The following is a 25,161-nucleotide window of genomic DNA, read 5'->3' on the forward strand; positions in this document are numbered from 1 at the left end:
AAATTCTTTGAATCATTTACATTTTTGTTGTATATCACATGAGATACGGATTACAGTTGATTCTTTTTCATACCTCTATCAAATTGTTCCAGGAGCATTTATGAAGGACTGAATTCATTCCTTAGTGTTTTGTTGCTACGGGTCTGTAATACATTCTATATGACATGTATTTCTGGAGTCACTATTTTATTCCATTGATCAGCATCTATACTTTTAAGCATCACACCATAGGTGTTTTTTAACTAGTGCTTTGTAATGAATTTTAAAACCTAAAACATGGGGCATAATTCTTAGTGGTTTCAAACCATGTTTCTTTGACTTTTGTCTTTTCATCCTGTAGAGTTTTCCAGTTCTATAAACTCCTTTATTTTACCAAAGTTTAAGATGGTTCTTGTTATAAATCTCTGTCCTGACTTAAATGTCTATGTGCTTTTGATACACTTAGTACAAAGGTACTTCTTTTGTGCCATTTCTAGGGCAATCACTAGTAAAGAAAAATGTAACTGATTTTGTGGGTTCACCTGTGTACCTTGCTGTTTGGCAAACAGATTTGCTACTTCTAGTAAATTTTTTAATGAGAGTCTCTAAATTTTCTACATTAGGAATCACACCCTCAACAAAAACTAATCTTGTGGTTTCTCTTTTTAAGAGAAGTGACTTTTCTGCATAGTGTTTCTTGATTTTTTCCAGTTTGAGTATTGGTTTTATACATGTGTACACGCGCACACACACACACACACACACACACACACACACACTCACACACTCACACACTCACACACACATGCACTCTTCCTGTATATTAAAAAAAAAAAGTTTCCTGAGATTAATGTTTTAAGCACTTTCACCTGAAATAGATTTTGTAATTTATTGAGTGACTTCTCAATAGCTATTGAGAGTGAGAAATTTTTAGTATTTTTGTTGCTGAAGTTTTAGTTTGATAAATTTTCTTATGTAATAACAGCCTCAATCACCTAGGCAAATCCCCTTTTCACTCTTATGGATTATTCTTTCCTGGTATGAAAATGTGGTCCAGGATAATATTTATTATTTTTAGTAAGGTAAATTGGTTGTAAAATTTTTTTAGTGTGTAATTCAGATTTGTGGGTGAAAACAACATCTACTTCATTGAATTAATTAAAAACCACGATGTCACTGTCAGTACGTTGTCCAGATATCGTATATCCTGTGAAGTTCCAAAAAGTGGTCAGGCTCAATTATTTTTTTATGTGATTTTTCTATTTCTCTCTCCGTTTTTTTGTTCTGTTTACCTCTATATTATGGGCTATTTTTAATAAATATTTTACATTTAATGTAAATGAATTTGACATACTGGTCAATTCATGTTGATACTCTACATCTTGGGGCACCTGGGTGGCTCAGTCCGTTAAGCATCCGACTTCAGCTCATGTCATGATCTCCTGGTTCGTGAGTTCAAGCCCCACATCAGGCTCTGTGCTGACAGCTCAGAACCTGGAGCCTGCTTCGGATTCTATGTCTCCCTCTCTCTCTCTGCCTCTCCCCTGCTCATGCTCTGTCTCTCAAAAATAAACATTAAAAAAAATTCACAAAAAATACTGTATGCCTCATCTTCACTTTTAAATTGTTTTCACATATTCTGCATTTATTAATCACATTGATGGATCACTGTCTTCCAATTTAAAAACGTATTTTATTATCATGTTTTCTCCAAACTGTTGATTTCTTTTTTTAAAAAATTTTTTAGTGTTTATTTATTTTGAGAGATAGCAAGAGACAGAGTGCAAGAGGGGGAGGGACAGAGAGAGAGAGAGACAGACCCAGGATCCAAAGCAGTCTCCAGGCTCTGAGCTGTCAGCAGAGAGCCCGACGTGGGGATCGAACTCATGAACCACGAGATCATGACCTGAGCCGAAGTGGGACACTTAACCGACTGAGCCACCCAGGTGCCCCTCCAAATTGTTAATTTCTAATCTTAAACTTAATTCTCTCTTCTGACTTTCTTTTTGTTATGATTTGCTACATCTATTTTAACCTGACACCCCCTTTGTAACACCCTCTTTGTTTTTAAGTCTTTGAAATGAACAGAATTTTAATGCAATATCAACTTTTAGTCTGTTTTTGTCTCATTGAGATGAAGTGTCTCATGGAGACGGCGTATGGTTGACTTTTTTTTTTAATTGTCAAATTTTTTTAATTTAATTTGCATTGTATATTCTACTTGAAACTACACTTCGAATGATTTTTGGCATGTGCGTGGATATTATAAATAAAATTGTAGTTTTTTTATGTACCATCCTGCATATTTCAATATAAATTTCTCTTCAGGGCATTGTTTTTGACTTTCTTTCCTCCTTTGCATTGTTTCTGAAATAAACTTTTAAACCTTTTCCCTTTAAACAAAATCCACGGCTGTCTCAGACAATGGCCGTGTGTTCGATGTAACTCTCACAGTGAGTCTCTGGGTTCGAGGGAAGCTGCTGGGTGTGCTCAGAATAGGATCCCCTGGAAAGAGCTCTCCAGCATCACGTGTCTGAGGCCAAAGCAGACTTCCTAGTTCCATGCAGGTGCAGGTTCCCCCGTGGGAGTGGACTTTAGAGAGTGGTCATTTCCAGCTACAAGTCCAAGGCCAGCTGTTAGATCCCAGAACATTAGGCAGGAAGCCATGGGTTCTACTCTGAGAAGGAAAACCAGAAAAGGCATGGGGGCTCAGGTCCCCTGCTGACCAAACTGGGGTCCACGGCATGACCCTTGTTCAAGCAAATGTCTGGAATAGAAACTCAAGAGAAAGACTCATCAAGTAGACTTACCATGCAGGTTGGGGACTTCAGGTGAATTCTCATCTAGATTCACACCTGGAACACTGGATCCCAGTGATGGACGGCAGGTTACCTCTCCTAAGCCTGCGTGGCCAGGGAGAGCAAAGTGCTTGGGGTCAGGCCAACCTTGCTGGATCTGTGTCTCCACTTACCGTGAGATGTGGAATAAATTACTTAGCCTTATTTTCCTCCATTATAAAGGAGGATAAATATAGCACATACCTCGCACGGTTCTTGTATAGATTCAAAAAAAAGAGAGAGAGAGTTAAAGATAATAAGTAAAAATGCCTGACACCAGAAAGCCTCAGTACCTCTTAGCTGACAGTATTTTATTATCTCCAGACCACAAATGGGAAGCAATCATCCACAGTGTTTCCAGACTGGGTTTTCTCTGATTCTGGAACTGAGGAGAATTAATTTTTCCACGGACCTGAGTGAGGCTGATCAGGGACAGCCACAAGAACAGACACTGTCCTCTGAGTCAAAGACACTCGTGAAACATCCCCACTGAAGAGCGTGCCTTTGTACCTGGCACGGCTGTGTGCCCGGTGCTTTACTGCAGTGGATCCTCAGTTATCAGAGACAGAGGGGAACAGGCTAGCAGTGAATGCTTTGCTCAGAAAACCAGTGTGTCTCTTTCTCCACTTGTGCTAAACTTCTCCTGCTTTCATTTGAATAAAAGGGCTTCGTTTCCAGAAACTTTACACTGACGCTATTTCTCTGACTCTCTCTCTCCGTATAGTTCCCCACCTGGTCCGTGAAAGAGGATGATGCTGATCTTCAGGTCCCTCTGATTCTGAGATGAACAGAAATCAGCAAAAGGCAAGGAAAGCACATCCATCTGACCCTGACTTGTCCTCACAGCCCACTGACTACCTCTGGCTTTGCTGTTTGAATAACCTCTGGGTGTCCGATCCACCCCCACGGCGCAAGTTTGAACTCCAGAACAAATATTTGTCCCGTTTTTGAACAAAGTTTGAGAGCTTTCTTCTTCTTTTTTCTTCTTTTAAAAAACGCACTCTTCTGCTGTTCCTTTGAACTGGGTTCAGCGAGGAGTGGAATTCTCCCGAGACCCTGCACGGAGAGCTTGGCAAAGCCACCCAGCAAAATGAGTCGACTCACGTGCCTTCTCGTCTGCTTCTTCGTTTCTGTAACACGAGGCTTCGAAATCCCCACCAGTGGACTTCCAGAAGTAAGTACTTCCAGAAAACCCCTTGTCGTTGCCCTGTGCATTTGCCCAGTAGTCTGTGGCCATTGCTATTTAAGGACTGTGGTCTGTGCAGAAAGGAAATTTGTGGTAAAATTCATCTGGGTAGGAGTGTTCGCTTTTCTAATTACTGGAATGTGTACTTACCTTTGAAAGCATTAATGGGATTTGCATGAGTATTAAGTCAAATTCAATGGACCGGCCCCACGGGGCGCCATCTATGGAACCCAGCTGCCTATTCCTTATCTGAAAAATGGGGATCCTTGACCCACCCCAAAGGTACTAGGGGAATTCAATGACATATGTAAACTACCTAGCACAATGCAAGCACTAGGAAGCACTTAATAATTATTAGCTGGATGAGGATGACACATTGCTATCAGTATAAGAAAAGTCATTAACACTATTGGTTTTCATACCCATGTGAACCATGAGTCCTGTAGTGAGGGCACTTTAAATATTCCTGTTGGGAGGAGATGGCCTGCAGGCTGGCAGATGGCAGGAATTATTTCCAGGGAGTTCAAGGCTTCTACTTCAGATCCTTGGCCATCGCCAACAGAAGGAAAGTTTTGGACTGAGTCATTTTGAATGTCACGCAAGAGTTATTCTGATGCCAGAAAAGCAATGTGTGTTATGGGAATATCGTAGGAGATGCAGAGGCTTTGTAATACTTGCAGAGTGGATTACCCACAAAAATGCCAAAGAACGGGATGGCAGGGGTGCGGGGGGAATCACTCTGTCTGCTTAGAAACGATCTTATTTTCCAACACCTTAAGAACCCCCGGAGGGTGTTGGAAATCTCACTGACAGAGCCAGGGATCCAAGCCAAGATACCCAAATGTGTTTGTGCATTCCTTTCCTATCAACATTTTAAATTGGAGGAGACGTATGGACATATTTATCCACTCACACATTTGCTGATGCCAAGATCTACCCCATGCCTCCCCCAGGCACCTCCCTGATCACTGGGTTGCAGTGACCCCCACCTGAATGCCCCCATCGTCTTCTGGCAGACTAAAAAATGCGTTCCTTCGTCCAACAAATTGGAGGATAACAGCTTCCATTTGGTCACCTCTGAGACATAACTAGCAAACATAAAAACATTAAAGAAGTCATTGTATTAAAAAATGGGATTTCCCAGAGTTATAGGAAACAAGATAGCAAAGCATAATGAATGAATCCCTTATGCCTGTCCCTCGCTGCCTCCTTTGCTCTGAATCTTTTTTATTAATAGAAATAAATATCCTAAATTCTTTTCTAAGTTTGCAGAATATGGAGATCTCGTGGAGCTGGCCCCGGGGAAATTTCAGTTTGCACCAGAGAAACAGAGATTTCAGGTACAGTAAGCCTCAGTCTAGAAAGGGACGAGTGAAAGAGATCACGACCGAAGGAGGGAAAAGATTAAGATGCTTCTTGCTAAATGGTCTCAGAGCTTTATTTTTTATCATAATGGTCACCTTAGTTCCTTAAAGGATGAAGAGCTATGTGTTTCCTTCTAATTTTAAGACTATGGGATGATGTTACTGCCTCATAAGGAAGGATTTCTTCTTAGGGAGGGCATTTCTTCTCCCGGGGGTGGCAGATACCTCCCCCTGGGCACACATCCTCCTGGGGCAGTCACTGCCGCGGTGGGGAGTAGCTCAGAGTCTGGGGACCGGCCATGTCCAAGGCTGCATCCTGGAGGCCGCAGCAACAGCACAGATGCGTCCTCTAACTCTTGGGGGTGAGTTCTCCAGGGAAGCCAGCCAGGGTGTGGCTTCTCCTGCATGGAGGCCACGTGCTGGGAATGGGGGTGTTTCATGGACACCACACGAAGCTGACCAACGGCTTATTTTGTACGGATGTGACTTTTTGAGTCTCTGAAAGTCCAGGTTTCTTGTAGACCAGTAGTATTGAAACCCAATAGGCAAGTTCTCATGCCATCCGGCCACAAGAGGGAAAACTTCTTCTCGTCACTGAAAATTACATTCAAAAAGTTCAGAAGAGGGTAACTGTTGACCTCACGATGTCACAGAACACTGCCCCAAAACCTCAGTTCATCCCAAATTAGCATAACTAGCCTTATATCCAGCACCTGACTTATTCTGTTAAAGTTCAACAGACATTAGGTGTTCACCCTTTGCTTTAAACCCATTCGGCTTTCCGTGTCCAGAGGACAATCCTTCATGTGGATAATTCCCTCGCATGGCAGTTGAAGTACAGGATTTTTCGCATGACAGTCACTGCTCTTGGCCCCAGAGAGGAAATACCTCGAAATCCCTACCCTCACGTAGCTGAGCCCAATGGAAGAGACAGACACACGTCCGCGCTGTCTCGCTTGGAAGGAAGAATTTAGCTGCCATGAAAACTTAAAGGAAGCGTACCTGGATTTGGGGGTGGGGGGCCATGAGAGAGCTTGACTGACAAAATTCCCCCAGGCTGAGGTCTGAAGGATGGGGGTGGGGTGGGGTGGGGTGGGGGGACAAGGGACCCTGTAAGGCAAAGCACTTACAGACCTTGTGAACGACATGCCCAGAGCCCCAGCATCCAGATCACCACTCAACTAAATAAAAAATAAATAAATAAAACAGGATAAAGGTGATACAGGCCACTCAGTGTGTGTTTGGTTGAATGTTTTCATTTAAAAATATTTGTTCTAAAACTGAGGGTTGATGGGGGGTGGGAGGGAGAGGAGGGTGGGTGATGGGTATTGAGGAGGGCACCTTTTGGGATGAGCACTGGGTGTTGTATGGAAACCAATTTGACAATAAATTTCATATTAAAAAAGAATAAATTAAATAAAATAAAAATATTTGTTCTAGCATTATATCAAAGAATGATGTGCTTGCCAAGTGGCTGGGAAATGTGTTCAGAGAAACATACCATTGGGAAAATAGTATTCGAGACTATTTGACATTTATGTCTCGGCTCCAGTGAATCAATTACAGATCAGTATTGAAGGGAAAAAAATTTTTTTTTGACTGAGAGAAAGCAGCTTTTGTCCTCTAGGTAATAAGTAACACACTTTTGAAGAATGATTATCTAACTTCCTTTCACAGAGAAGCATTTCCGGAGAATCTGGAGAAACGATGGTGAGTTTACTTTGATTTTGTTAAAAATTAACGCCGGAATGATTTTCCTGTTACCTATTATCTGGAGATCAATATGGTTGCCTCCTTCGTCTCTATCCCTGAGAGCATTTACCTGACTTGCGAAATATCCTCTTGCCCAATTCTGTTTGGAAGTGTGTCTGAAATTCAGCATGAGAGTAGCCAGGAGAGATGTCACCAGGAGCTGAAAATGTCGTTTCTCTCAACCGTCTCAAGTTTTGCCAACAACACTGGCTTCATCCAAGCACATGTATTCATTCCAGCTTAGCCGTTTTCACTTAAAATATGACACCTAACAGCTTTGGAGGGGGGAACGGGACTGTGAGAAGGAGCTCCCCAACACAACATGGCCCGATTCCCTGAGATGTTCGAAGAAGTCCTTCCTGTGGTGAGAAAACATCAAAACGAAGTGGTTTACGTTGGCTTCCTGCTCTGCACGGACAGAAACTTTGAGAAACATACATTTAAGGGGTAGTAAGGACAAGTAACGAAGCCCGGATTTTGTCGTAGCTTGAAGTTGGCTGGCTGTTACCGAGTCCAGAGGTTTAATCTTGGCTGACGGACTTGGGCACGTGACACCTACTATCGAAATAAGCAAATCCTTTTGGAGAAACAAGCAAAATCTTGTGATGGGTCACATCATTGCCATGGTCCTGAAGAAGCTCGCAGTTCTCAGGCATCTCCTGAAAGATGTGGGCTTTTAGTACCTTGCCTTTGAGCACACTGAGATACCGTAATTTTTCACACTAGAGCTTCCTTAAGTCTGTAGAGCAGCGTGGGGAAAGGGGATCCAGAGCACGGGACCAATCATCGCGTCCACATGATACTTTCTCTCCACGTTCCATTGGTTGCTCACACCCGTCAGCGTGTTACCGTTTGTGTGTTGTTCGAACTGGGGGAAGGAGAAGAAAAGTGGGAGAAGATGGCCCCGTAACAGATACGGTGGAAGAAGGCAGGTAGCAGTATGGGGACCACACGTGTATTTCCACCCGACTGTCCCCTTGCTGCGCCCCACTCTGAAGACACAGCCAGGGTCCCCTAAACCCGCGATCCCGTACCCTTTCCTTTGCTAGGGCCCTGCATTTGACATTATTGCCTGAACTTTCTCGCTCCAACCTTGCTTCCCACAACCATTTTCTACTCGCATCCTCACTTTAGACGTCATTATTAATAGACCCATGGAGCTGAAAGGCATCTCTAGAGATCTTAAAACAAAGGCAGGCTTCTGCCTGGGAAATATTCTAAGCGAGGAGAAAGCCTAGTAATACCTGAGTCGTATGCTTCGCAATGCCTGAGGATCGTTCATGATAGAATGTAGTGCTGTTAACATCAAATATGTGGCGAAGTTCTGTGCCATTTTGCCATGAGTACGCCTGTGCTTTCTTACCAATTACAGGACGATGTTGATCAAGTAACTCTTTATAGCTATAAAGTCCAGTCCACTATTACTTCTCGTATGGCCAACACCTTCATCCAGACCAAAGTGGTGAACAACTCCCCACGGCCTCAGAATGTTGTGTTTGATGTTCAGATTCCCAAAGGAGCCTTCATCTCCAACTTTTCCATGTGAGTAACTCCTATCCAGGCTACAAATTGGCTTTGCTCTGCTCATAGAATCAACCCCCCTCATAGTTAGAGTGGACCTTAATGGCCAACTGCTCTGGTGGTTCTCACTCTCAGAGCTGTGGACCCACTGGATGTCAAGAGTCATGGTGGGCTGGGTCCCCATGATTTGTTTCTGTTCAAAGTATCAGAATTTGTGAAGGATTTGCTTTTCACGCCTCATAAATGAAAGCTAACTAAGCTATCTCTCTGGTAACAACTCTCAGTTGCACTTGAACGTGCTTTCTCGGGGGAGATATATGGAGTAGCCATGGCTTGTAGGAAACCAAGTATGTGTGCAGAGCAGTTCTGTGTCTCCTGTCATTTGTTTCTCTATGGGGAAAAAATATGAGAACTACTGATTAAGTCCAATCACGTGTCCAATGATCGGATTCCTCAGTTACGCTGAGGACAGATGGCTCATTCAGGTTTGACTTGCATATCTCCTTACGATAAACTCACTACCTTCCAGAGCAATCCACTCAATGGTTGACAGGTCTGTTAGAATGATTTCTCATACTTCACTGAAATCTGTTCTGCTTCTACCCACCGGCTCTGGTTCCACTCACAAAACATTTTCTTTTCCTAATTCTCTGCAAAATACATACTGAAGTGTTCGAGGATGAAATGATATGCTGTCTGAGATTGGCTTCAAAATAGTCGAGTAGGGGTACAGGTGAATTGAGACCAGCTGAGTACTGACTGATAACGGTGTGGCTCAGGGATGGTTTCATGGAGGTTTCTTATATTGTTCTATTTTTGTATATTTAAAGATTTCCATAACAAAAAATATTTTTCAACCGCTCCAGTGCTTTCTAAAGTGAAGTCCAATTATCTTGTCCCGCCTGGTGGCTTCACTTATCAAGGCTAAACATCGCTTATTCTTCCAAGTGATTGGATGGCTTTCTACCCCCGATCACTTAGGTGGCCATCCCCACAGTGTGCCCCACCCGGCCATGTCCTTCCCATGTCCTGTGCCCAGCACAGAGCACACGGCTCTGCATACAGTCTGCCTATTTTTTTTTTTTTTTTTTTTACTAAGATATTAGATTGAGATACTTCTCATCAGCTTTGGTCTTTCATATACCAAGGTCACCAACAATAACTGTGAATGAATGAAGCGTTCAAATACCACGCACCTTGGCCTCTAAAAACGGCAGAGCATGATAATCATATTTTCTAAACCAAGCAAAGTAGGTGGGGAAAAGGTGTCAGGTGACTTTGGCTTGATATCCTTTGAATTGGCTTAGAAATTTATTTTTTTATTTTTTATTTCTGTAAAAAAATTTTTAGTGTTTATTTTTGAGACAGAGAGAGAGAGAGAGAGAGTGAGTGAGTGGAGGAGGGGCAGAAAGAGAGTGGGAGACACAGAATCCGAAGCAGGCTCCAGGCTCTGAGCTGTCAGCACAGAGCCTAACGCAGGGCTCAAACTCACAAACCATGAGATCATGACCTGAGCCGAAGTCGGATGCTTAACACACTGAGCCATGCAGGTGCCCCAAGAAATTTATTTATTTTTTTTAATTTTAGGCAGCCTGTTCTAAAAACAAAAATGTAGAAGGAAGAGTTTTTATGTAGCGGTATAACATGATACTGTGTCTGAAAAATCGTCTTTAAACTCTTCTACTAAATTTTTGTTTCTCATCCACATAACCAGCATTTATTCTAGACATCGCTTCTTTCTGTTTTCTTTCATTCTTTTCTTTCTTTTCCATCTCATTGCATAGAAGATTTGAGGTGACAAAGGATGATAGAACTGTGACATACATTTACTTTGGTCTCTCTCTAGTCAGGGATGACTTTGTGAGACCAGAGAATTCTACATGAGTTGCCAAGTCCTCGTCTCTGGTCAAAACATTTCTTCTGCTCCTTTTATCAAGGTTGCAAATATTCTCCTGCTAGAGATAACTTCCTTTTGTCTTAAAGATTTTTCGGTCTTTGAAACTGAGATTGGGTTGTTGGGGAGTAGGGCAGATCTGGACACATGGGTCTAGTTCTAGCTCTGTTTTTGACCGACTGTGTGACCTTGAGCAAGGAAGTCACTGTCCCCTGGCTCTGATTTCTCTCATCTGAAGAAGCGGCCTTCACGCGTGCCTCACCAAGCATGCCAGTGGCTCCTGGGATGGGACACTGGCCGTCACACCTGCAGAAGGTCTAGCATTCTGGGTCCCCTCCCATAATGCCAACAGTACTTTCGGTCATCGGCACAACAAAAGACTTCTCCACGCATTTCTAAATACCTCCTTGGTGAGAGGCACTATCCCTTTGAGTGCCATGGGTGCCATTTTGCTTCTGAGATCCTGTAATTTGATGGCTCTGACCCATCATTAACTTGGTACGCAGTAGATGACAAGCACTTAAAGTGGGGCAGGTAAAGATGGAGAAGGAGAAGGAAGCCAGAGGTCCCCGAGGGAGATGTTAGAGGGATAAACACCCATGTGCTAAGGGATTCCCCGTCCTCCTTCCTTCCTCTTCCCCACCCTTGCAGGGCAGTGTGACGCCTCCAGGCTCTTAGAAGAAGAATTTTCTGAACAAATGTAAGCCAGACAACCAGTGATTTCTCAGTCACCTCCCCTGGGCACATTTCTAATTCAAAAGGGATACCCAAAAGGAACACAGCTTAATCTGAAGGGTAAAACTTGAAGATGCGGAGTGATTGTAAACACACGCAGCAACTCCAGAGGGGAAGCTCTCAGGATGGGCGCCTACCTCTTAAATCACACTCCCAGATAAAGGGACTCCTGACCGTGACATAGGCAGATGCCTCTCTTCTTGTTACTTCTAGGTGCAGCATGAGAATTGCCCCCATTCACTAAATCCTCCAAGGTGGGTTGTTTGTCTTTAGTTTGCTTTGCTAAGACTGCTACTCGGGACAACTCAGTGGCCCCCTGTCATTTTTTAGGACCGTAGACGGCACGACATTCACGAGTTCAATTAAGGAGAAGACTGTGGGTCGAGCGCTGTACTCTCAGGCGAGAGCAAAAGGCAAGACCGCCGGGCTGGTGAGGTAAGGGCGGGGCCAGCTCGGCTCATCCGTGGCTCCTCCCACTCAATCCCATTTAATTTTTAAAAATCACTCACGGTTGCTCCTAACGCCCACATCATCCTCACTTGCTAACCGTGCTGTTTCCTCTTTAAAACTAAACACCTCAATCAACGATCGCGGTAACCTTGACGTGTATGTGTTTACATCAGGGCTTATGCTGGAAATGCGTATCCCACTTGATGCAATAATAGATTTCTTCTTTCTGCAAACTTTCACAAATGGAAAGAGCCTCTGGAATGAGGCTCAAATGCCTCAGAGGAAATGCGTGCGGTCTCTGGAACCATCTGAGTTTGGGTTTGAGTCCTGGCCCCACAATTGAGTGGTCCTGAGCAGGTTGCTAATAATCTGTTAGCTTCATCTGTTATCATCTGGGAAATGAGGGTACTGATACCCATCCTGCAGAGCCGCTGTGTTAGAAATGACGCCTGTCAAGTTCCTGGCGTGGAATGGGGATCGATAACTAGCAGAGGGCACTCAAATCTGTAAGAAGCTCTGGAAGAAAACGATCAGGCGGGAGAGGAAACTAAGCTGTTGGTGGAATTAAAGTTACCTGGAAGTTTCAGTGATGTCTATTGTACCTCCTGTTCGCTTTCACGAACACTGGAGCAGGCTTCATTGCCCAGAAAAGCCTAGATGCCCTCTGCATAGACGTGGGGTTTTGCTCTCCCTCGTGCATGTGGGGACTTACGTCGGGGGTGTTAAACTTTCAGGAGCAGGGCTCTTGACATGGAAAACTTCAAAACCGAAGTAAACGTCCTCCCCGGAGCGAAGGTGCAGTTCGAACTTCATTACCAGGAAGTCAAGTGGAGGAAGCTGGGATCCTATGAGCACAGACTCCATCTGCAGCCCGGACGACTGGCCAAACACTTGGAGGTGAGCCAAGATTTGCAGGGCGTGCGGTGACGCCTTCCCCTGAAGGCTCCTACCCCCCGGCCTGTGCTTTTCTCCCGGTCATCACCCTTTGGGGGTGCTGGATGCATTCGACTCAGCAAGACAGTGAGGGGCACTGATCAGCATATGGGTTTGGAGTCCACCCATAAGGAGGGCACTTCCTTATGGATTTCAATGCCAGCCCAGCTCCTTATTAGTTGTGTTCATTTCCTGGGGTGGCCCTAACAAATGACCACAGCTGGGCGGCTTGAAACAACAGGAATTTATTTTCAGGACACAAATCTGAACTCAAGGTGTTAGCAGGGCCTTCCTCCTAACGGCTTAGGGGGAGAATCCTGGCTTCTCTCGGCGTGCGGCAGCCACTGGCACTCCTTGACTTGCGGCCTCCTAGCCACACCGCTCCGATCTCTGCCTTGGTGGCCACACCATGTGCTCCCCTACGTGTCTCACATTGTCCTCTGCCTTCTTCTTATAAGAAAACTTGTCCTTGGATTTAGAGGCCACTGAGTAGTACAGGAGGATCTCGTCTCGAGATCCTTACCTTAACTTCATCTGTGAAGATGCTCTTTCCAAAGGAGGTAACATTCACAGTTTCCAGACGTGTAGACATGGCTTCGGGGGTCTTTGTGGGGGGAGTGCCATTCAGTCATTACGCTGGCCTGCTAACACGGGACTCGTTATCTTGAGCGTCTGTTTTTTCATCTGCAGGAAGGGTACGATAACATATTTTCCGTGTAATTTATGGCAATGGGTGGCAAATGATAAGGACTCAGTGAAGCTAGTTCTCTTCCTCTGCCCGCCCCCCACTTCCTTACCAATATGAGCTCACCATTGCTGACTTGACTTCACCTGTTGCCCTCCGAACCGAGACAACCCTTTAGGGAGTTTGAAGCTTTGTGACATCACACGAACATTTTGTGTAGGAGGCAGAGCAGAGCCAGAAGCAGCCCAGGAGAGCATCCAATCCAATCTGCCTCTGCATTTGGCAGATAGGCTGTGAATGGCCCTCAGACCGAGAAGACTCCAGGGGATGATCTGATCCTGGAGAAATTTGTATCCTGATTTGGAAAGTTGCGTAACTGACCAACAGAACACACTTTCTTCTCGTGACCGCTGTGTGGCATCAGCCTGCTCTCGATGCCACTCAGTTCTTTTAAGTGTCCCTTCTGGCACATACCGTGCCTTTGTGAAAGATAGGATAAGATGCCCTTCCTCCCGGCAAAGGCCGCCTTGTGTCAGGACACGTGACTTGGCAAGTGGGTTATGGGCCACCTCCCAGCATCCTTGATGGTCCTGGCTGGCGGCTCTGCACAACTCAACAATGTGACCCTGGTTATTTTCCTAGGAGTGATGAAGAATGTAGGCCTGTCACCCCCATTCTCTTGCTCAATGCTTGAATCCCATGGTAAATAGATACGATCAACATCTTGCCTATAGTGATGCAAGTACCGAGGTGGTTAATAATATTAATTAGTAACTGAGTTAATGGTAGGAGAAGGCATATTCTACGTCATTGACTCCTCCCCACAAATCATATGTGTGAAGCACCTGCCACTCATAACGAACAGGGACTTTTTTTTTTAAGTTTATTTATTCTGAGGTGGTGAGGGGCAGAGAGAGAGAGGGGAACAGGATCCTGAGCAGGCTCTGTGCTCCGCACAGATGTGGGGCTTGAACTCACAAACTGTGAGATCATGACCTGGGTGGAAATCGAGAGCCGGACACTTAACCGACTGAGCTACCCAGGCACCCCTCCTCCCCACAAATTACAAAGTAGGTCTCATTAGCCCTGACTTGCAGATTTATATAAATAACTTGCCTAAGGAACCATACCTAAGAAACCATTAAGATCTGGAACTATGTCTGACTGCATCCCAGACTACATTCTATGCTACCAATGCAAGAATTTGAGTTTGAGTCCATGAAGATAATGATTCTTAACACACATACCGAGTAGCACATAAATCTTTCTTGTATTTCTGAAATGTTTGTTCATCCTTAAACTTCCCACGCTGTCAGGAATTCCTTGGTTTTAAAACAAGACAGGTGGAGTCTTAGAATATTAGCAAGGGCGTTAGACACGGTGGCAAGTTTTCCGGGTTCTGGTCCAGAGTTGGCACTCTGGCCAAACCTGCTTCCCGGCCTTCAGTTTCTCATCTGGGAAATAAGAGGTTGGACTAGATGGTTTTTAAGGTACTTTCCAGCCCAAATAGTCTATGAAATATTTCAGTTTCTAAAGAGACTTGATTTCATCCAAAGATAAATGAAGGAGAAATCATAAAGTTAGACCTTCTCCCTGTGCTTATTCCAGAAAAGGTTTCTAATCACCATCGGAAGGACTGGAAATACAGGAATTGCGGGGAACACATCTCTTTTTAACCCCCACCCCAACCCCCCAGCTGTATGTATCAAATCTTGGGAAAATGTTTTATTCCAACTCCTGTGTTCCTTGCCGAAAAGTCAACAAATATGGCAAGTGACTCACTCTACACTTGTTCACAGGTAGAATCTTATGGGAGGATGAAAGCAGTAGCCCCAGTTCTCTGTCAATTTCTGACTTTTCTCCCTGACCTTCAAGAGCTGCTTAATCAACTGCCAGCAATGAGTGGGTCACACTGTCCTGGGGTGACTGACTTACCCGATTCTGTGTAGATTTAATCCTTACCAACATGGAGAATCTGGAGCTAATGGGAATTGTGGAGACAAATTAAGTTCCCATCTTGTAACTACCAAGAAAGAAAATGTTGGCTCTGCTTAGACAAGTGTCCATGACTTTATGAAAGCAGATTTGAAAAAATCAGCGGGAATTTTGACATGATTCCAAAGGCAGGTACTTCCAAAGGGGAGATAGCTCATCACTGTTGCAAAGGATCCTAAATGAGGAAGAGGCAGTAAGGAAACCAATGTGCACATGACTGTATCTGACGACCTCACACGAAAGCAGGCGTGTGCAAAAGAAGGGACATCTCGTGGAAAACATTGTGGCATTGTGGCATGGGGCTGATGGATAGTTTGGCGATATCTACCGGAAAGACAGAGCGGGAGCTATTGGGGGATAGGAAGCGGTGTACAAAGTATTAGGGGCTTGGGCCCTGGGTTTGAAGCCTGCCTCAGCCACTTATGAACTGGGTCACTCTGAATGAGCAATAACAAATAAAACGGTAATAGATAGTAACATTATCGATAAGAGTTAAATGAGTTCATACATGTGAAGTGCTTAGCGGACCATGTAGGGTCTATAGAGAGGAAGCCAGGATTATGGTTTTTCCAAAGATCACCCAAGGGGATGTCCTATTTAGCTCTGCCCAAAGCAGGTAGATAGAAAAGACATGAAAAAGCCCAGGAGAGAGCCACAGAGTAACTGCAGAATCCTTTAGAAATGGCTTTCCTTTTCTTCCCCCCTTTAACAGCATGAAGACTCTTAGAAACAACAGCCCCCCAAAACTGGAATAGGATAGAAACGGGGCATTAAGCCCGGAGGAATGAAGTACTAGAAAGGAAGAACTGAGTTGCCCATCACATGAGATGAGTCATATCCCACAGAAGTTAAGGACCATGAGGAAGTGATCATGGAACAGGCTGGGTTGTCTCTGGGAAAACTTACAGCAGAGGATGTAGTAATTGTAGTTTTTGCTCAAAAAGCCTTGAGGCTTAGAATAATTTGCTTTCCCTTCTCCAGGTAGACGTGTGGATTATCGAACCCCAGGGAATAAAATTTCTTCATGTTCCTGACACATTTGATGGTCATTTTGATGGTGTTCCAGTGCTATCTAAAGGACAGCAGAAGGTATCACAAGTATTGCCCATTGCAAAGGGTCTAAGTGGCTACTAGCTCATGAGTTCTCTTCCTTCCCTGTGCTCTGGGGAACAGAAAAGAGTTCAGGTGTTGAGCTCTGTGAAGGAACAGGCACCTCTGAGCAAAATCGAGGGTCTTCCCCAGGGTCTGCAGAACACAACTCCCAACTGTCTCATTGCGTTTTGACCACTGACTTTCCCTTTGGGGGCCCCATTTCCCTCAAGTCATCTGCTTGACCAGTAGCCAAAAGACAGCTTCCACATAAATGGTCTCAGTCATAGCAAGATATCCTCCACTTAATTCTCTTTACTTCAAGACCAATAATAACCAACAGTGGAGGAGGCCAGTTCCTCTAAGAACCTTTCACAAACTCATTCTCGAAGCTGGTAGCCATCTCTCTGGTGGGGGAAGGGAGGCATTCTTTGGCTATCTTGAAAAGTCCTGAACCGGAAACCGATGTGACAATAAATTTCATATTAAAAAAAAAAAAAAAAGAAAAGAAAAGTCCTAAACCTTGGGCAACAGCGCCACAGGCTGGCAGATACTCCCTCACGTGCCTGGCACTGTCCCTTGCATTGGAAATGGGACAATCAGTGGTTCCTGGGTAGAGGATGGCCATCAGGCCTTGGGCAGTGCCTCTTTACCTGTGTGCGGCTGTCAGCCCCTCCTCTGGGGAGGGACAGGCGCAGAGGTGGGGCTCTGACATCACCGTTCTTTCCAGGCACATGTTTCCTTCAAGCCCACTGTGGCGCAGCAAAGAAAATGCTTCAATTGCTCTGAGACCGCGGTAGATGGAGAGCTGGTGGTGATGTATGACGTGAACAGAGAAGAGAAAGCCGGTGAACTTGAGGTGGGTAAAAACAGTCTAGGAGAAGCACCATGCTGAGGCCAAACAACTGTTCCTTGTTGAACAGACGCCCTGGCTTCCGGGTGGCCCCTAGCGGTCAAGGCAAGTGTCGAGTTGCAGAGAATGGACCACAGTCATGTGTCTCTAAGTGTTACTAAGCATTATCTTTTCATAGGAAGACAACTAAACAGAGGGTCATTGGGTTTCATGTCCTTGTCCCAGAAAGGTTCTTCTAGGCCTTCTATGAAGTACAGTAGAAAACCACAGAATGGGAGTTTTGGATAACCTTCGAAGGCCCTTTGTAATTAAACTGTCAAAGAAAGCAGAGAGGTTGTGGGGCTGGGTGGATGGAACAACCAAGAGAAAGATCTGGGCTAATGGTGAGTTCCAGGGCCAATGTTCCTTGTGAGATTTCTAAAGTTTCCTTTCCCCTTTTGCCATGTCCTAGGTGTATGTCTGTATTTCCCTTGTGCTCAGGTAAGAGCCCCGTAGAGGGTATCCAAGAGCCTGTGCTCTCCAGGACAGGGAGGTCGAGAAGCATCCACAGTTAGCCATTGTACTGTCTTGGTAGAAGCAACCAAAGGGCAGTGGAAAGAGAACTTGGGGAGGCAGGCGTCAGAGCCTGCAGTAGAAGACAAAGACGATGATCAGGAAGGTAGCTGGAGAGGCCTTCTGATACCTTCAAGAACAATCCGAATCTAGCACCCTTGAGTGCTCGTAAAGGTCCTTCGTGATCTGTCCTGCTGATTCTCCACCCCAATTCCTTGAATTCTTAAATTCTATAGCCCTCGTGGTCCTGGACCGCTCGCAGACCCCCTAGGGTATTATGTTTTCCTCACCCTTGTCTAGAACTTCCTCCCTACTCCTACCTGTACCCCCAAACCCTGCCCAACTCCCACACTGGCGGACCAACTCCAAACTCATCCTCAAGACCAGTGTAGATGTCAGCTTGGGAAAGACTCCCCCATCTGAGTCAGATCACATCCGCTGGGCATTCTCGGAGCCCTTTATTTTCCTCATCCTAGCACGTAGCACTCTATGTTACTGCCTCTTTACTTGTCTGCATCCTCGGCTGGCCTGTGGGCCCTGTGAGGGCAGAGCCTGTCTGCCTGCTTTACTGCTGGCTAGCAGAATGCCTGGAACACAGGCTCTCCATGAAGACTGGGTGTGCGGAGGGAGTGGAGGGAAATGCCCTGGGAGTTAAAGTACCCAGAAGGCTTGGGCCCGCATGGGAAAGGAGTGAGGGAGAGAAGGAAGGAGAAGGGAGAGACCTGGGTAGACACCAAGCCTCTGTTCTCTCCTTTACGACCAGCCTGCTTCCACACCTCTCCTCTCTTAGCCCCTGGGCCCCGTCTTCCTACACCCTAACCACCGTGTTCTGTTTTCCAGGTGTTCAATGGATATTTTGTCCACTTTTTCGCTCCTAACAACCTGGACCCAATTCCCAAAAACATCCTCTTTGTCATTGATGTTAGCGGCTCGATGTGGGGCATAAAAATGAAACAAGTGAGTATCCCCTTGTTGGCAGTGGTACATGGGGCTCCCCGCCTTCCTTGGTCCCCTCCGAACACGGCAGCCATTCAATGCACCTGTCCCATCGGACCTTGTCTTGGTCCCCTCGGGCCACTGTGACAAAACACCACAGACGCCGGTGGCTTGTAAACAACACATGTATCTCACAACTCACCGTTGGGAACATTTTCATCTTGGTTCCTTCTCGCACTGAGCACTCCTGTGCTTCCGTCTTGCTCTTCTGCATAACGTTTTACTTCAGCACCTGCCCATTATTCATGGGTCGTTATAGGCACATCTTTTCTAATCACACTGCAGTTCCTTGAGGGGGGCCATCCTGCCTTATGTCTCCCAGGCTGCAGTTCAATATGAGCTAGTCCAGCGTTAAATGGTATACATGAGGTTCTATAGAACAAAAGAGGAAATTTGTTTAATGTTTATTTTTGAGACAGAGAGAGAGAGAGAGAGCAAGCAGGGAGGGGCAGAAAGAGAGGGGGACACAGAATCCGAAGCAGGCTCCAGGCTCTGAGCTGTCAGCACAGAGCCCGACACGGGGCTCGAACCCACGGACTGTGAGATCATGACCTGAGAAGTCAGACACTTAACCAACTGAACCACCCAGGCGCCCCTTCTTTTTGTTATTTTAAAAAATTTTTTTAATGTTCATTTATTTTTGAGACAGAGAGAGACAGAGAATGAACAGGGGAGAGTAGTAGAGACAGGGAGACACAAAATCCAAAGCAGGCTCCAGGCTCTGAGCTGTCAGAGCAGAGCCCGACACGGGGTTCGAACCCATGAACCGTGAGATCTTGACCTGAGCCAAAGTCGGAGGCTCAACTGACTGAACCACCCAGGCACCCCACTTTTTGTTATTTTAAAGAGGAGTGTAGGGGCGCCTGGGTGGCTCAGTCCTTTGAGCCTCTGACTTTGGCTCAGGTCAAGATCTCACGGTTTGTGAATTCAAACCCCGTGTTGGGGGTTTGCCTGCTCACACTCTGTCTCTCTCTCTTCTCTCTCTGTCTTTCTCAAAAATAAACATTAAAAAAAAATTAAAGAGAAGCGTATTAGGAATCAAGACTGCCACTTGCAGGGGATTAAAATTTTAAATAGGTTTGTCACTGAAACAGCTGCCTGCATTGAGAAGAGCTTGCGGAAACCCTTCAAAGGTGTGGGGAGAGGCACGCAGCTCTCGGGGGGCAGACGGCTGTAGGTGGTGAGGCCAGCCAGGGCAACAGCTCTGAGTCAGAAGTGTCCCAAGTGTCCAAAGAACAGAGAGCAGCCCGGCAGAGAGGAGCAGGGCGAGGGCAAGGGAGATGAGCTTCAAGAAGGGAGGGGCAGGACAGGTCGCTTGAAGCCCGTTAGGTCACCCTGAGAACCTTGGCCCTATCTTTGAGAGAAATGGAGAGTTACTGGGGGTTAAGATGAAGGAAAGGCCCCATCTGACATGTTTACAGCATATCCCTGGCCACTATGTTGACAACAGACTGGTGTGGAGGTGGGGGTGGAAACAGGGAGGCCAGAAAAGCAGCTATTGCTATAACCCAGGCAAGAGATGATGGCGGTGTGGACTAGTGGATGTGGTAAGAGGCCACTGGAATCTGGAATCTATCTGGAAGGTGGAATACACAGAATTTTCTAAGCTGGGAGGTGTGAGAAGAAAAGAGGACTCCAAGATGCTCCGAGCTCTTAGCCTGAGCAGTCGGAAGGAAGGATGCAGGTCGCCATTGGTGAGTGGGAGAAGACAGGCAGAGCGAGACTTCGTGGGGGGACGCCGGGGGTTCAGTTTTGGACGTGTGAAGTTTGAGACGCCTGTTAAGCATCTGAGCAGACGTGTCAATGATGCTATTACAGCTTGAGTTGGTACTTGAAATGTGACTAGGATGAATTCTTGGTCTTCCTCCTTTCTTCTTGGGCTTCAAGCTTCTGTGACGAGACCCTTCTCCGTTCTTTTCTGAAACAGACTATGGAAGCCATGAAGACCATATTGGATGACCTGAGAGCTGAAGATAAGTTCTCCGTAGTTGACTTCAACCACAATGTTCGGACCTGGAGACACGATTTGGTCTCAGCTACTAAATCACAGACTGCAGATGCCAAGAAGTACATTGAAAAAATCCAACCCAGTGGAGGCGAGTGACTTTAACCTAGAGCCCACTAAGAAGCTTTCATAGGGTTCGAAACTTCATTCACTTGGGACGCATCCTTTCCTATCACAGCGGTCTTTGCCCCGCCCACCACGGCCTGCCTTAAATGTTACACGTATTATTACAGGATGAATACTAAGTCCGTGTGAAGGTACAGGGCATACCCATCCCACACAACTTTGTAACCTTTCCAGTCCTTCTCAGCAGCCTTGTTACGGTCTTAGCCTCAAAGGCAACTGTCCACAGACCAGTGTCCCAGCATGTCAGCAAGGGACATGTAGGTACCTTCAATTTGGTGCATAACAAAGTGACGGAGGGGTGCTTTGAAAGGACTAATTCATCTTTCCGGGAATAGTTTGCTACAAAGTGAATATTTTACTCCACTGGGGAATCTTGACCAGCCCAGGGAAACTTTGTGTCCCTTGGAAAGTAAGTGAAGGATTTGGGTGCTGACTAAATTACGTAGGAGTAGTCGCAAGACAGACGAGCCTGAACCCGGGATGTGATTGTTTTCGTGCAAGGAAAGAGTACCTAACATAACTGCACCTAATGTTACTCTAACAGGAACAAATATCAATGAAGCCTTGCTGCGGGCCATCTTTATTTTGAATGAAGCCAATAACTTGGGATTGCTGGACCCTGAATCCGTCTCTCTGATCATTTTGGTTTCTGATGGCGACCCCACAGTAGGCAAGTAGCTCGTCAATTTCCTAGTGACAGATATTTCGCTCTTGTTTCTCGGGAACGTGATTGGCTTAAAATGGGAAATCTCATGGCACTTGCCCGAGTTTCTAAACCATTCTAACGCCATGCTTTCTAAAAGGAGGCTTCTTTTGACCCTGAAGCGTTCACCCTGCTGAAACCCAGTCCCAGGTATTTTCTGGTGATGCTCTTAAAGCTCAGGCTTCACCTGCACAACGTGGGGGCGCTTGAATGTGAATTGGCATAGCATGCTGTCGCATACTTAAGGTGTGTGCGATGAGCCTCTGTCCCCCGAGTCTGCAGCGCGCCTCTGGAGTCTGCAGTAACGTATGTTCTTGTTCTCCACAGTCCACCAGTTACTCATGGCAACTGGAGAAATTGCTTCTTTCTGATACATCCTGCACATCGACATCTTTTCCACAAAATGGCCCATCATCTCCTGGCTTCTATCGTGCGCTGTTGTTATCTCGATCTGCTTTAGTTGTGTCCCTGTGCTGACAAATACAACTAAGGGTGCATGCTAGATTGTGTTGCAGCCTGCCGTGTAGACAAGGCTCGTGTCTGACGCAGCTCCATGGAAGGAAGTTGAGTGGCCAGTCAGGACAATGGCAGCCAGAGTCCTAGAAAGACGGAAAGCAACCATTTTACCAATACTGAGACGAGAACGGGAGTCATTACGTAGCATTTGTCGTAGGTTCAGTATTTCCTCCTCCTCAGATCAAATTACTTTTAAAATTCAATCTGAGGGACGCCTGGCCGGCTCGGTCCATGGAGCATGCAACTCTTGATCTCAGGGTAGTGAGTTCAAGCCCCACGTTGGGTGCAGAGGTTACTTAAAAAACTAAAATCTTCAAAAAAAAAAAAAAAGAAAGAAAGAAAATTCAATTTGAGAATAAAATCATCTGGAAGAAAAGGAAACAGTAAAAAATTAAGTCTGTTCCTCATTTCTGTACCTTAACCATCCAGTTCCTGTCCCTGGAGAAAGCCTTTGGTTACCAGTTTCTTGCATATCTTTCCAGAGATATTTTGTGCATATCTGTATACTACATATACACATATACACACGTATATGTCAATATACATACACACATACATGCACGCGCATATGCAAATACATCCTACATACACCAATGTTTACATTGTTTTTTCCCCTTTAAAAATGTGTCTTTGAGGTCATTCAATATAAACACATAAAAAGTTGCCTTGCTCTTTCTAATAAACTGCTTAGTATCTCACAGTTTGAATGTATCATCATCTGACCGTATCATCTTCTGACGGACCTCCTTTACTCGTGTACCTTTGTTTTTGCTTTCAATACGTTGCTATTCTATGGTTGCCCACACTTCATTTCCATTTGTGTGAGTGCAGCCGTAAGAAAACTTCCTAGAACTGAGTCGCTAGGTCAAAAGGTTAAGTGCATTTTTAATTTGACAAAAACTTGGGTCTCCCGAGTGGCTTAGTCGGTTAAGCATCTGACTTCAGCTCAGGTCATGATCTCACAGTTTGTAAGTTTGAGCCCTGGGTTGGGCTCTGTGCTGAGAGCTCAGAGCCTGGAGCCTACTTTGAATTCAGTGTCTCCCTCTTCTCCCACTCATGCTCTCTGTCTCTCAAAAAAGGATAAACTTTAAAAAAATACTTAATTTGACAGAAATTTTCTGTCTCCATGATTTTCTTTCAAAACCATTACAACGTGGCCCCCTCATTCTTTCCTTTCTGTCATCATCAACTTTAGGTGAACTGAAATTGTCAAAAATCCAGAAAAACGTGAAGCAGAACATACGAGACAATATCTCCTTGTTCAGTTTGGGGATAGGATTTGATGTTGACTATGATTTTTTGAAGAGACTGTCCAATGAAAACCGTGGGATTGCTCAAAGGATCTATGGAAATCAGGACACTTCTGCCCAACTCAAAGTAACATTTTTTCTCTTTCTTTTGTCCTCTTTCACCCAAAGTCATTCAACTAGCAAGATCTGATGTCTAAAAGAAAACAGCCACATTTAAGCCCAAACTGTCATTACTTCAGCTTCGTTCCGCCGCAAGAATCGGGAAGTGTTCGATTGCTTCCTCACGCGGCCCACGCTGCACGTATATCTACACGGATAGTGAGGCGGGAGGCAGGAAGGGGCTGGGCACACGCTTCCCGACTTCCTGAGCAGTTCTCCCAAGGCATTATCAATGCTTCTGGGCTCTCCAGTCCTGTTAAACAACTGTCCTTGTCTTCATGGCCATTGTTTCCCCTTTAAAGTACGTTGGCATCTCGGTGTCGACTTTTTGTGATGCAACACAGATCAAACTACAGCCTGGAGGTTTCCTTAAATGTAAAGGAGATAAGTTACTTGTTTATCTCGCCTAAATGGACAAGAAAAGAGATGTCTTTACCCCACCCTCTGTCAGAACCAGGTACCATGTGGCAATGGCAGGCACCATATTTAAAGTTGGGGACAGGAAGGGCGCCTGGGTGGCTCAGTCTGTTAAGCGTCTGACTTTGGCTCAGGTTCTGATCTTATGGTTCACGAGTTCGAGCCCCACATCAGGCTCTGGGCTGTCAGCTCAGAGCCTGGAGCCCATGTCCGATTCTGTGTCTCCCTCTCTCTCTGCCCCTTCCCTGCTTGTACTCTGTCTCTCAAAAATAAATAGATGTTAAAAAAAATTTTTTTTTTAATTGAAAGTTGGGGACAGGAAAGGCATAAGGGGCAATTTGGGAATATCAACCCAGCTGACTTTTCTTATTATAAGTATTTATGAGCTTTTTATCCTGGTTATAAAAGGGGGAAAAATGCTGGGCTGTTAAGTCAAGGGTAATGGTCTTAACAATTTTTTGCTTTCTCCATATCAATTCATCTGATAATTGTGAGTTTTCCTTGTCCTGTGACTTTCCACAGGAATCCTGTGAGAGTAAATTAAGAGACATCAACTAAGTATTTTGGGGAATCGCAGAGAAAAGTGCTTTAGACCTATGAAGTGGTATGAAAATAACGATTTCTTTGTTCTGCGTGAATTGTAGAAATTCTACAACCAGGTCTCCACCCCATTGCTCCGGAACGTCCAGTTCAACTACCCCCACACGTCAGTTTCGGATGTCACTCAGAACAGTTTCCACAACTATTTCGGAGGCTCAGAGATTGTGGTGGCAGGAAAATTTGACCCTGAAAAAGCCGAGCAGTTACAAAGCATCATAACGGCAACCGCGGTACTTCTGTTTATCTGCTTATTTCTAAAAATACTAATCGGTGCCCTTGATACAGTCCATCTTGTATATTAACAGGCTGGTATTTTGCATTCCAAGAATCTGGAATAAAAGCAATGATAATAACTGCAAGGGAAGGCGTGTGAATATCTATGCCATTGTCCCCAAACCGTTCTGCAAGTCCTTACCTTTTCATCCCAAAGCCAATCCCAAACCTTGGATGTATGCACGTACTTCCCGCTTTTGCATTCTTCCGAATTATTCTGCATTCCCCTTGAAGTTACGTCGTGCCCTGATTCATGCACAGTAGGTACGAAAAATGCGGACTGATTAACTA

The 25,161-nt window shown here is 45.2% G+C and overlaps 1 protein-coding gene across 1 annotated transcript in view; it reads left to right on the forward strand.

Annotated features, from left to right (window-relative positions):
• Positions 1 to 3,786: 3,786 nt before the first annotated feature.
• ITIH2 (inter-alpha-trypsin inhibitor heavy chain 2) overlaps positions 3,787 to 25,161 on the forward strand; it is a 35,568-nt gene continuing 14,193 nt past the window's right edge. The window contains exons 1-13 of the mRNA XM_060659346.3: positions 3,787 to 3,990; positions 5,268 to 5,342; positions 7,044 to 7,076; positions 8,491 to 8,660; positions 11,599 to 11,703; positions 12,453 to 12,615; positions 16,313 to 16,420; positions 17,151 to 17,279; positions 18,666 to 18,782; positions 20,749 to 20,917; positions 21,497 to 21,622; positions 23,367 to 23,548; positions 24,642 to 24,827. Coding sequence (XP_060515329.2) covers positions 3,907 to 3,990; positions 5,268 to 5,342; positions 7,044 to 7,076; positions 8,491 to 8,660; positions 11,599 to 11,703; positions 12,453 to 12,615; positions 16,313 to 16,420; positions 17,151 to 17,279; positions 18,666 to 18,782; positions 20,749 to 20,917; positions 21,497 to 21,622; positions 23,367 to 23,548; positions 24,642 to 24,827 — 1,647 coding nt within the window. The 5' untranslated portion in view covers positions 3,787 to 3,906. The remainder of the gene's footprint in view (positions 3,991 to 5,267; positions 5,343 to 7,043; positions 7,077 to 8,490; positions 8,661 to 11,598; positions 11,704 to 12,452; positions 12,616 to 16,312; positions 16,421 to 17,150; positions 17,280 to 18,665; positions 18,783 to 20,748; positions 20,918 to 21,496; positions 21,623 to 23,366; positions 23,549 to 24,641; positions 24,828 to 25,161) is intronic.

Source organism: Panthera onca, chromosome B4 (genome assembly GCF_046562875.1).
Source record: "Panthera onca isolate mPanOnc1 chromosome B4, mPanOnc1 haplotype 2, whole genome shotgun sequence".
Classification (NCBI taxonomy): domain Eukaryota; kingdom Metazoa; phylum Chordata; class Mammalia; order Carnivora; family Felidae; genus Panthera; species Panthera onca.